At 41.4% G+C, this 12,311-nt stretch overlaps 1 protein-coding gene across 1 annotated transcript in view; it reads right to left on the reverse strand.

The window, feature by feature from the left end:
* The window catches only part of FREM1 (FRAS1 related extracellular matrix 1), a 244,676-nt gene that overhangs the window by 131,710 nt on the left and 100,655 nt on the right, over positions 1-12,311 (reverse strand). The window contains 4 exon segments of the mRNA XM_040417167.1: positions 3,241-3,383; positions 5,570-5,914; positions 10,567-10,698; positions 11,577-11,685. Coding sequence (XP_040273101.1) covers positions 3,241-3,383; positions 5,570-5,914; positions 10,567-10,698; positions 11,577-11,685 — 729 coding nt within the window.

The raw sequence follows: 12,311 nt of genomic DNA on the forward strand, positions 1-12,311 counted from the left end.
CCATTCAATGATTGCTATACCATATCTTTAGTCTTCTGCAGCATAAACTAGGTAGCCTGGCATGATGTAGATCAGCTTAAAGCGGTTGGCCCATAGACAACATTTATCACCTATTCACAGGACAGGTCATAGATGTATGGTCGCTGCTCATCAGAATGCTCACATCCATACTGATCACTAGAAATGGCTGCCAGAGTCCCTGTGTGAATACAGTTATGATGCACATTCACTTCAATGTGACACTCAAAGTAGAGTGCTCAGCTATGTTCGTCAGTCCCATAGAAGTGAATGTTCTGCTTGAGAACAGTCCCAGTTAGAGGACTGAAACATTGCTATGGGTTATGCTTTTTTTTACTACTATGGATGTGCAGCGGCTTTTTTCCTTTTTTATGGTTTGATGTTTGGTTGCCTCTGGACTGCTGGCACTCCACTCACGACAACTCAAGGCAACTTTGACTGTGCTGCCCTGATTTCCTTTTTTACATAGATAGAAGAGAGATAGACAAATAGATATAAAGCAACAATTCATTTTGACAAAAGTCTTAAAAATATTGTAACTGGTTTTTACGTACATTACATGTTTATCTCTGATAGCGCCCCCTGCTGCTGTTTATTCTTCTGATCCACCTTCTCCTGCATTTAGTGGTGGACTAACATGCTCAGTAGCTTCCCTGCTTCTTTCTCTTCCTCTCGGTGCAGGCGTAGTAATGTTATAGTGAATCAGATGAAGCAGCCCAGACACCTGTCATTCATTCATCTCGACTTCTAAATTCATACAAGTATATAGCTATATCTCTAGATAGTGGAGAAGGGCTATATGTAAGGGTCTGTTTTCTATGCTGGGGAAAAAGGGGTTAACAAGAGCTAATTGCAGTGCATCTTAGGGGATGAAGGTATTGATTGTCATATGTGAGCTTCTACCTGCCCCAGAATACAAAGCAAATCCACCAGGTGAGTAAGAAGACTTTTAAATCCGTGGCATAACCCCTTTAAACCAGGCACACCGGTCTGTAAGGCTAGATCAGCTGAATGTAATGACACCTTTATCTTACAGATCCATTGTTTCATTCTGGAGAAAAAGTACCTTTAATATATATGCAAATAAGTAGTTAAGTGCACTGAGGGCGGAGACAAGCCACGCTGTGCACTCTTGCTCCTCCTGCTTTTACAATGCAAGCCCCTCCATCCCATTGATTAACACAGCCAGGTTCCTGCATAGTCATCTCACTTGGCCCTTTCAATTAAGAAGGAGAAAGAGGGTCTGGCAGAGGAGACAGGAGGAGCAAGGCCTGCCCTCAGGGCACTTAACTACTAATTTGCATACGGATTAAATGTAGTTATTCTCCAAAATGAAGCAACTGATCACCAAGTGAAAGGTATCATTACATTTAGCGGAGCTAACCCTACAAGGTATTGTCTCTGGTGACAAGTTCCCTTTAACCAGCTATCGTAACACCCCGCCACCATGGGTGGGCGGTGATTTGCCTGTATGGGGAGACCCTCAGTGTGTTCTTAGGGTTCACGCACACTGCCATATTTTCTTTCCGTGTCCGCTCCATTTATTTTGCGGAACGTATGCGGAACCAGTCATTTGTAGTGATGAGCGGCAGGGGTCATATTCGAATTCGTGATATTTCATGAATATTTTGTAGAATATTCGTCATATATTCTCAAATTCGTACACTCGTTATATTCTACATTCTTTTTTTTTAAGCGAAAATCGGCAAGGTAATCATCGCGTAATATGCGAATATTGCGCGCTCAATACAGGCGTGGGCTATAGAATATAGTGCTATATATTCATTTTTAGAATATTCATCATCTGAACACATGATTCCTCCCTGCTTCTTTCTTGTGGGTCAATAAGTCATTGGCCCACAAGCAACTTAAGCAGGGAGGAATCATGACTTCAGATGGAAAAAATGACGAATATTCTAAAAAACTAATATATAGCACTATAGAATTTAGTGCTATATAATAGTTTTTTAGAATATTCGTCCTTTTTTTCCATCTGAAGTCATGATTCCTCCCTGCTTAAGTTGCTTGTGGGCCAATAACTCATTCGTCATTACGAATATACAGCACTATATTCTGAATATTCGTGAATTCTTGAGATTAAAATTCGCTATTCGAATATTCGCACTCAACACTAGTCATTAGAATGGGTCCGCAAAAAAAACTAAAATTACTCCATATGCATATGGTTTCCGTATGTCCGTTCCGCAAAAGAATAGAACATGTCCTATTATTGTCCGCATTACGGACAAGGATAGGACTTTTCTATTAGGGGCCAGCTGTTCCGTTCCGCAAATTACAGAATGCACATGGACATCATCCGTATTTTTTGGGGATTGTTTTTTTGAGAACTTCAAAAATACATACTGTCATGTGCCTTCCCAACTGTATTAAGATGTTATGCCATGGAAAATCAGACATCGTATAGTACACGACAATCTCTTTCTAAGGCTTCTTTCACATTAGCGTTAGTATTGTCTGACAGGCTGTTCCCCTGCCGGATCCATACTAATGCTAACACACGTGTGTCTGCGGTTGTTGTCCAGCCGCCTCTCGGCATGTTTGCTGTGCTGCGGCTGCATCTCCAACCTGTTCCCATTATAGTGAACCGGGCCGGGGTGGACTCCTGGCAGCACACATGCGCAAACGTTAGTACGGATCCCGCTAATGTGCAAAAAGCCTAGCAAAGCTAGAACCAGCCTTGTACTTCACATGGGTCCAGAGAGCATTCATCGCTCCAATTGTTCTGCTAGGTTTATTTCAAGCTGGCCACTCAGGGGGGTGTTCTTCCTCAGGGTATGTGTTGTTTCTGTTGTATCTCTCTCCCTATCACACCTCGGAAGGGGGGGGGGGGGGCTTTTCTCGGCATGGTGTGCAGCTCTCTCCCTGTAACTGTCACAGCTTCTAACAGTAGATATGGCTGGTGGCAGTTGAAGGATGGAATTGAGTTTGTGGTAAGACCTTAGTAGGTAGACATGTACATTGCAGAGTAAACAGCAGGGGGCACCGCTGTAATGAAGTAAAGGAAATGTCTCAGAACGGGAGCATTTTTGCAACAAAAACTAAATTACAAAAGTAACTCGTTTTGCACACTGAATTATATTAACGTAACATTTCATGGTTGATGGTTGAGCTGAGGTAACCAAAGATTTAGATCTTGTTTGCATAGGAGTAAAAGCAATCATAGGATGTGTACACATTTGTTGAGAGGCTAGCTAGACATACCTGAGGACCAGACAGGTTAGGAGGGGTATGACTATCACATAGGATAAATTCAAATGAATCTTCAAAAAATTCTCCTCCAAGATGCTGATAGTAAATGATGCCATTGAATAAGTCTCTTTGTAGGAAAGTGGTAACAGGATAAGCTTGTCATAGAAACAAAGAACATAGCCATGGGTTAAGATGGATAACTACAACAACCACAAATAATAGCAACGACTAAGGCCTCATCCTCATGGCAGCGCTATTGACATGGAGACTGTAAGCAATCACACAAAGAGCTTGCTGCTCCCTAATAAATGTGTTACCATATGAATCACCCTAAAATGCATCATTACATCATTATTCTCCCCCAGGTTTCAGATCCCCATCGATCAGAGGATAGGTCATTATTAAAAAATCCCGGAAAACCCCTTTAAGGATCTGTGCAGTCTCTTCCTCCATTGTTTCCGGGGGAGTATAATGATGAAATGATGCATTTTAGGGTGGTCCATATGGTAGTGCATTTAATAATTGTTATGCACAGAGCTTCCCCTAGTGGTAGCTACAGGCAGCCAGCTTTATAATAGATAACCAAATTTAGCAATTTATGTATGCGAGTTGTGTGGTGTAAATACATTGAGAAATATGATGTTCAGGATGAGCACCATATTTATGAAGCACCTTTTCCACTTTTTCAAAAATAGGCTAAAGTGAGTGGAGTGGAGGGTGCTTTTTTTAATAACAATTTTCTTTAATTAAACTTTTTGCGCTTAATTTAAAAAAAACATAAATTCATTAGAAATTTGGGGAGTTGCGCTTTGCATTCTGCATTGCATGGAAATGAGTGGCACACATGTACTGGGAAACTGGATGGGGCAGGGGAGCCAGAAAGGTCCAAATCCTACTAGATTTCATTACACCCCTGCCATGAGGCCTATATCTAACACTGTAAAGTTAACATTAGTTATACACATCTACATCTTCTGATATGATAACCGATTATCCAGGCACACTGAAGCTCATTTTCAAGATATGGCTTTCACAATTTTTAAAGGGATTCTGTCACCTCGTTTTAGGTTATAGAGCTGCGGACATGCACGGCTAGATCGCCGCTAGCATGTCCGCAATATACGTGTCCTTTAGGGCTGTGTGCTTTTATTTTGTTTAAAAAAAAGATTTTAGAGATATGTAAATGAGCTTTGTAAGGTGACCAAGGGGCTGTACTAACCTTCCTGGTGCCCAGCCACGCCCGCCTGTGAAGGAGCCCAGCACCGCCTGCGTCCTCTGAATCTCCTCCTTTCGACACAGTTAGAATGCCGTAATCTCGCGATGCGCGAGCTCGCGCATGCGCAGTTCCTTCCCTGAGGCTGATGCCAGCACAGGGAAGGAACACTATACCGGCATTGCGCATCGCGAGATTACGGTAATCTAACTGTGACGAAAGGAGGAGATTCGGAGGACACAGGCGGTGCTGGGCTCCTTCACAGGGGGCGTGGCTGGGCACCAAGAAGGTTAGTACAGCCCCTTGGGCACCTTACAAGGCTCATTTACATATCTCTAAAATAATTTTTTAAACAACATAAAAGCACACAGCCCTATAGGACCGGTATATTGCGGACATGCTAGCAGCGATCTAGCCGTGCATGTCCGCAGCTCTATAACCTAAAACGAGGTGACAGAATCCCTTTAAAGCTTTCCCAACATATGAAAAAACATTGAATAAGTGTCTATTTTGTTCACAGGTGAATCACTGCGAATACAGGGACTACAAGGCTGCCAACAGGCCCAGAAAAAGGCAGGGACAACTGCAAAGGCACAGGACTGCAAATTTTCCACGAAGTGTGCAGTGTATAAGAGTTTCTGGTGGTTGTGGGAGTGAGCCTGGGCAGTCCCAGGGACCGGGTTTAAATGTCCCAGGATGTGTTGGCAACTATGGGACTACATAAGCTGTATATGTTTCACAGTCACACTATAAGGGTTAATGCACACTACCGTATGTATTTTGTGGTCCACAAAAAACAGATCTGCACAAAATATGTATGACGTCTTTGTGCAGTCTGTATTTTTGCGGAACGGAACAGCTGGCCCCTAATAGAACAGTACTATCCTTGTCCGTAATGCGGACAATAATAGAACATGTTCAATTTTTTTTTGCGGAACGGACATACGGGAACGGAATGCACACGGAGTAACTTCCATTTTTTTGCGGACCCATTGAAATGAATGGTTACTCATACGGTCCGCAAAAAATAACGGAACGGACACGGAAAGAAAATATGTTCGTGTGCAGTAGCCCTAATTAATAAAGTGGCATTTGTTGAATAAGTAATGTTGTTATTTCAAGTAATACCTAAGGCATTCTGTCCCGGTTTCTTCATGATGCTTCCAGCCACTGACTGCTTAGTGATATTGAAGCGAATATAATCATCGCTGGAGTCCATGTCAGAGGCACATAGCATTGAGCCTTGAATGAGAACAGTCTGTCCTTCCAAGAGTTCAATGACTGTGTTAGTGATGAGAAAAGGTGGGCTGTCATCTTTAGGAAGGATATTAATTGGGAACTTGTGGCGAATGCTGTGACGTCCATCAAATATCCTGAACACAACAAAATCCTTGGTAGTGTCACTGTCATCATGGTGATAGCAGACAACTCCATCCTGTATGTCTTTAATGGTGAACATGAATCCTTTTCCTCCTGGGTATGCAACAAAAGATTTTGTGTTAGTGAAACCTCAAATAATTTGTTTCAATAAAGTTATTATAAACATATTGTACTGCAATAGCGATACGTGGAGCTTCAATATGGCCACCATTGAATGCAACATGCCACTATATCTAAGAATATTTAATCCATGTTTAATCTATGTGCTTCATAAGATATAGTAATCTACATATATAGAAAGATAACTCCTCCATGTAGTACAATCAGTTGTATCATACAATAAAGTCTTAATCCTGCTTATGTTAGAGTATTTTTCATCAAGGCCCCTTTACACTGCTCAACTGAGCAGATGATTGTCGGGAATCGGGATGGAAGCGTTCTTTCCCGGCAGTCGCCAGATAGCTAGCAGAGCTATTACATGTGGCGATGTCCTCCGCAGCATGAGGAGGAGCAATCACTATGCCATTGCTTGTCCCCATGCAGGACAGAGTTGTGCCGACGGCAGATCGTGATTACACAGCACGATCTGCCGCTGGCAAATCCAGATCTTTTAGGATGCCGAAAGATCCGAATTGCCCGATGAATGAGCTCTTCATCGGGCAATCAGAGGCAGTATTAGACTGCCAGATGATCACTAACAACCGTTACTACGAATGCTTATTAGCGATTATCTTCCAGTCTAATATACCCTTAACACAGACTAATAAGGGTTCAAGATTCCAAAAATATAGCTGCTTTCCTACAAACACACTGCCCTACCTGTCCACAGCTGGTGCGGTATTGCAGCTCAACTCGATTCACGTCATTGAGGCTGATCTGCATTGCCTGGTACAAACTGAACAGGTGCATTTTTTGGACATTTTCACTTAGGGGTGTACTCACTTTTGTTGCCAGCGGTTTAGACAGTAATGGCTATGTGTTGAGTTATTTTGAGGGCACGCCAAATTTACACTGTTATACAAGCTATACACTGACTACTTTACATTGTATCAAAGTGCCAGATCTTCAGTGTTGTCTCATGAAAATTTAGAATAAAATATTTACAAAAATGTGAAGGGTGTACTCATTTTTGTAAGATACTGTATATATTGCACAATCGCACCTATTCTATATAGCATAAAATGCCCAAATTGTGTGTTTTAGCCAACAGTACAATACACATATGTGGATTTTATGTATGTAAAAACATAAAAACTTCTATACAGACACATGAAGCTCAATAATGTAGGCTCACACATCATTGCTTCCAGATTTGTTAATGTCCACTGCCATTTGTCAACGTTCCATACCAATTTATGTAACTTATTTGTGTAAAGGCTGAGCCACATAAATTACAAGTTTTAGCCTAATCTGTCAATTTTTCAGTTGAACGGTTTGTTCCGGGCCTGTGGAAATTCAATTTATTCTGAATATTTAATAGTCAGAGGATTACAGGCTATCAACTTCAATCTGACATCTAGGTGGATTTACAAGTCTGCTATTTAGGGTTTAGCAGAATTAAATAGGGTGACTTCTAACCTCTCCAGTGATCAAGGGGCTTAGAGAGCAGTGCAGTCCTGTGCTTCAACTCAAAAGACAGTAAGAGTCTCATGTTGTCCGTGTGGAATTCAGCAGATAATATGTGATTTACAAGACTCATGCATTTAATGTTTTAAAAGTGAAATGCTATTCCAGAATGAAATGAGACAGTTTGCGGCCTGAAAGAGAAATGGCAGGTGTGCTCCAAGATAGGACAACCTGCTGTTCCTGGCAGACATATGCTTCTAACCTGAGTAGGAGGCTTAGCTTGGATTCTTTATACTATTTATATATGGTTATGGCTATGACCAAGGACTTTGTCCGAAATGCGTAAGCTAGCTTATCTAGGTATCTTCCAGGGGACCGTTTTACGTATGTTCCAATAATGTCCAGTTTCTATCTGGGAACTTGCTCTGGTGCTGGCCTTTTTGGTTGTATTGAGATAGTCTGTGAACTGTTTTGTAGACTGTTTCCTTGTCTGATACAGATTTTTGTTCTAACCAATTCAAAGACTTCTTTAATATTTTACATGCATGTTGAAGAGGACCTTTCACCGATTCTTACCCTATGAACTAAGTATACATACATGTGGAGTGGCGCCCGGGGATCTCTCTGCACTTACTATTATCCCCGGGCGCCGCTCCGTTCTCCTGCTATGTCCTCCGGTATCTCCGTTCCCTAAGTTATGGTAGGCGGAGTCTGCCCTAGCGCTGGCCAATCGCATTGCAGAGCTCACAGCCTGGGAGAAAATAACCTCCCAGGCTGTGAGCTCTGCGCTGCGATTGGCCAGCGCTAGGGCAGACTCCGCCTACCATAACTTAGGGACTGGTATCTCCTCCTACTATAACTTAGTGAGCGGAGATACCGGAGGGCATAGCAGGAGAACGGAGCGGCGCCCAGGGATAATAGTAAGTGCAGTGAGATATCCGGGCGCCGCTCTACATGTCTGTATAGTTAGTTTATAGGGTATGAATCGGTGAAAGGTCCTCTTTAAGTATGCACAAAATATAGGTTAAGGTTCCGGCAAAAATCAGCAATTACTTTATTGTTTCCCTGTGTAAGAAAAGGTTGTAAGCATAAGTTGCAAGGTCACTTGTCACATGCATATGACATAATTTTGTGTAAAAGGACTCATATTCACTTTTGATGCCCTGCTTCTCCAGCTCCACGACTCCATCTTCCCCTCCCAGGTCTCTGTTCACTTTGTCTGGACCTCACTAGCCAATCGCTGCATGCACCATGTACTTACATAATGTACTGATGTGACCGCTGCAGTCAGTGATTGCCTCCAGACAATATAGGCCGACACCTCTACATAACATAGGTGCATCAAGCACCAGCGCAGGGTTATTAAGACAGGCGTCTAAAATGCCGGTCTTTATAGATGACCCCATAAGTTTACGAATGGATTTAAACAAATCTATCTCAAATATATTTACAGAGGACTATATATTTACATTATATCAGACTATTTGTAAGATTTATTGATGATATGTTAATGATTTGGACCGGTACCGAAGTGCAATTTCAGAAATTTGTGGAGTATTTAAACACTTGTAATACTATAAATATGAGATTTACTAGTAAGATTAGTTCTACATATTTGGAATTTCTTGATGTTATGGTGAAGGTCCAAGGTGATTCATCAATGAAAACAATGTTCAGGAAACCCACTGCCACTAATTCCTTCTTTGGGAGCTTCCACTCCATGTATATTAAGTCAGCAATACTATGGATAATTTCTAAGTCTACGGAGGATCATCAGTGATGACAGAGAGTTCATTGATCAAGTGTTAAAACAACATCTATTAGATAGAGGGTACCCGGAGGGGGGGGGGGGGATACTGGATAGATCGTTTTGGAGAGCACTGTATTGTAATAAGGATTAGTTAGTAAATAGAAATAGAAGACAATAGAGGAGAATTGATGAATAAAGTGTTATTCACCTTTAGATATACTCCAATGGCTTCAGGAATCCGTGAAACGATTTTTAATAATTGGCAGATGCTGGAAAGTGGTGTCAACTTGAAAGATAGAACAGCTCACAAACCAATAATGGGATTTAAGAGGTGCCGGGCGATAAAAGATCATTTAGTAAAGAGTAGGTTTTGTAAGGAGAAGAAGATTTGGCTTCATAGATTGGTTCCTCAGGGTAATTACAAAGGTTGTCACTGGTCAGCCTATAAATTTATGTTGAGAACAAAGTATTTATGTGTAGGAGGAGTCCACCATGTAGTATGACAGTTTATTTCTTGTAAGAAGGAACATCTAGGTATGGGGTAACTTGCCCCAGTGGTAGGTTCTATATAGGTAAGACAATCAGGAGTTTATATAAGAGATTTAAAGAACATAAAAGGTCAATAGGTTGATAGAATATATTAGAGAGGTTCACATTTTCACATTTACTGGCCTGGAGGTAGTGCATATGTCATTGCAAGCTAGAGGTAGGCACAGGTTCTTGTTGAAAAGAGAAGCTGAGTGGATAATAAAGACAAATGCTGTGGGACCCTTGGTCTGAAATTATAAAAATGACCTTGCTGTGTTTATATAATTTGTGTTGTTTTTATGTGTTGTATATTGTAACCATTATGATGGTGGCAGGAGGGGCATATATTTGTGTACACGCATGATGTAGGGGGCCTCATGAAGAGCAGTACATGCAAAATGACCATTGCCTTGCTGTGAATGTGACCCGCATCTGGGTGTGCTTATTTAACAAAGAATACAGTGTCAATTTGTAATGTGGTAAGTCCCATAGTTTATTTGCGATCTTTTTTGGAAATGGAATACTTTATGCCATAAATACACCACTATTCTGGCATAAACTTTTTTTCTCAAAGTAAGCCAACCAATAGTTGGTATAACATTAGAGAAAGTGTCTATCTCTGCACCACATTTATCATCCAGACTAAACGGCTGTGATAAATTGGTCTACACAGTCTGTCTGTTCCTGCCATCTACAAAATTTGTAAATCTGATCCATTGTCCCTAAAGTAGTGGTATGTTGGACTTTTTTGGGAGTATATGATTCCAATATATGGGATCTGAGGCTTTAGATTTGATAACTTGTCTATTGAATGTTTCAAAAAAGTTATATTTCTTAACTTTATATGTAATGCAATATTCATATACAAGATATTAATTGCAAATGAAAATTCTCATTGTACCTCTTAGAGTTATCCTTCCATGGTGCAAGCCATCCAAAATCACTAGGCGAACTGCATTAATGTTGTCATTATCTACTACTTGAAATTGTTCCCATGTCATTGCTCGAGACTGACCTTCCAAGAGATCCAGCCCTAGGTAACATAAAAACAGATTAAAGGCAGATTCCTAGATTCATTCTGCATTCTCCAATAGGGTAAAATAAAATTACAGTACTGATAATACATTCAACACTATAAGACCCACCCCATTTTGTGTGGAAATCAGAACCCCCAAAACACCCCTTTTAAAGCAAATTCTGTATTAACCTCTCCGAAGTGGTCTCAGTTACAAGACAGTACACTGAAGGGGCGGATTGGCCATAGACTCTACCGGGAAATTTCCCAGTGGGCCAATGCTCTTCTATACCGCTGACCGGATGCATAATGAGCTCTCAACAGTAATTAACGGTGTGAGAATCAGGTACTCCTGTACCTAGCCAGTGACTGCACATGCCCTCCTGAATTCAACTGCTGTGGCCCACACATCACCTCCTAAGCCCCCTGCACCATAGACAACTGGAGTAGGAGGACAGAAGATGGTAGCTACTGATGGTCACCACAGAGGGTCAGCTTTTGGGGTAGTATAGTGTGCTACACTGTGCTATTTGGCTCTGCTGGGATGGTATTTTGCATTGTATTGTTGACCCAGCCTACTTGGTTGCCCTGCCCTCTGTTAATTTGGACCTGCCTACAAAATGGGGCCACTTCCAGGGCAACTTTAAGTTTCCAGTCCGCCCCTGGTACTCTCTAATAATGGGACAGTTAGAAAGTATGCTAAAACTGACTAATTTATTGGTTTGTACTTTTTCTTTGCCTGGTTTTCTTTTACATGCTATGGTAGAAAATGAGGAATGTGGATGTGCTATAGTGATCCTGCACAAATGAAGAATAACAGTAATACTCCCAAGTCTAATATATTAAGAAGGCTGTTGGTGTTGGTAGTGTGATGCCAACATATTTGCTAAACTTACCCATATTCCAGGATACCCGAGGGGCATTTGTGTCAGCTGTTCTAACAGATATGTAAACCGTGATTGGTGAGCTCCTTTCAAAAAAGAAATCATGAACTTCTAATTCAACCTGAAGAAGGAGAAATAATCTTTGTTGTGAGTCCAAACTTAATAGATGTATTGATAATGTTGCAGACCTAATGCTAGATATTGAGAATGGCTTAATTTTCTCTGATTTGCTACCAGCTAGACTCACAGCTGACTCTGTCCATTGTATTGTGAACAGAGCTGGTTACTGTAGTGCTGCTCCAAAGTGAATAATAGCCAGCTCTGTCCACTACACAGTGGATGGAGTTGTGTAGTTCTAGTGCTGGAGCTTCTGCAGAACAGCTGACTGGGAAGGGTGCAGGGTGTCGGACACCTCCCAATCGGATATTGATGGCTTATTCTGAGAATAGCCCATCAATAATAAAGGAGTTGAAAACTCCTTTAAAGAAGCACTCCCACAAAAAATATTTGTTCTCTGTTAGAATGATACAAACTGTGAACTGTAGTGAAGATAATCTTCTTACCAATGACTTTTTGTGAGTTATCCCCTCCCTTTTGATCCTCAGCTGTGTCATGTGACCAACACTCTGACTCTCCAGCATCTTATGTGTGGACAGGAAGCCAGTTTCCCCATGTATTCCTATGGGACCCTCAATGTCAGCCTCATAGGAATGAATAGAGAAGTTACTGACTTCGGAGATCAGAGTG

The sequence above is a fragment of the Bufo bufo genome, chromosome 2, assembly GCF_905171765.1.
Source record: "Bufo bufo chromosome 2, aBufBuf1.1, whole genome shotgun sequence".
Lineage (NCBI taxonomy): Eukaryota > Metazoa > Chordata > Amphibia > Anura > Bufonidae > Bufo > Bufo bufo.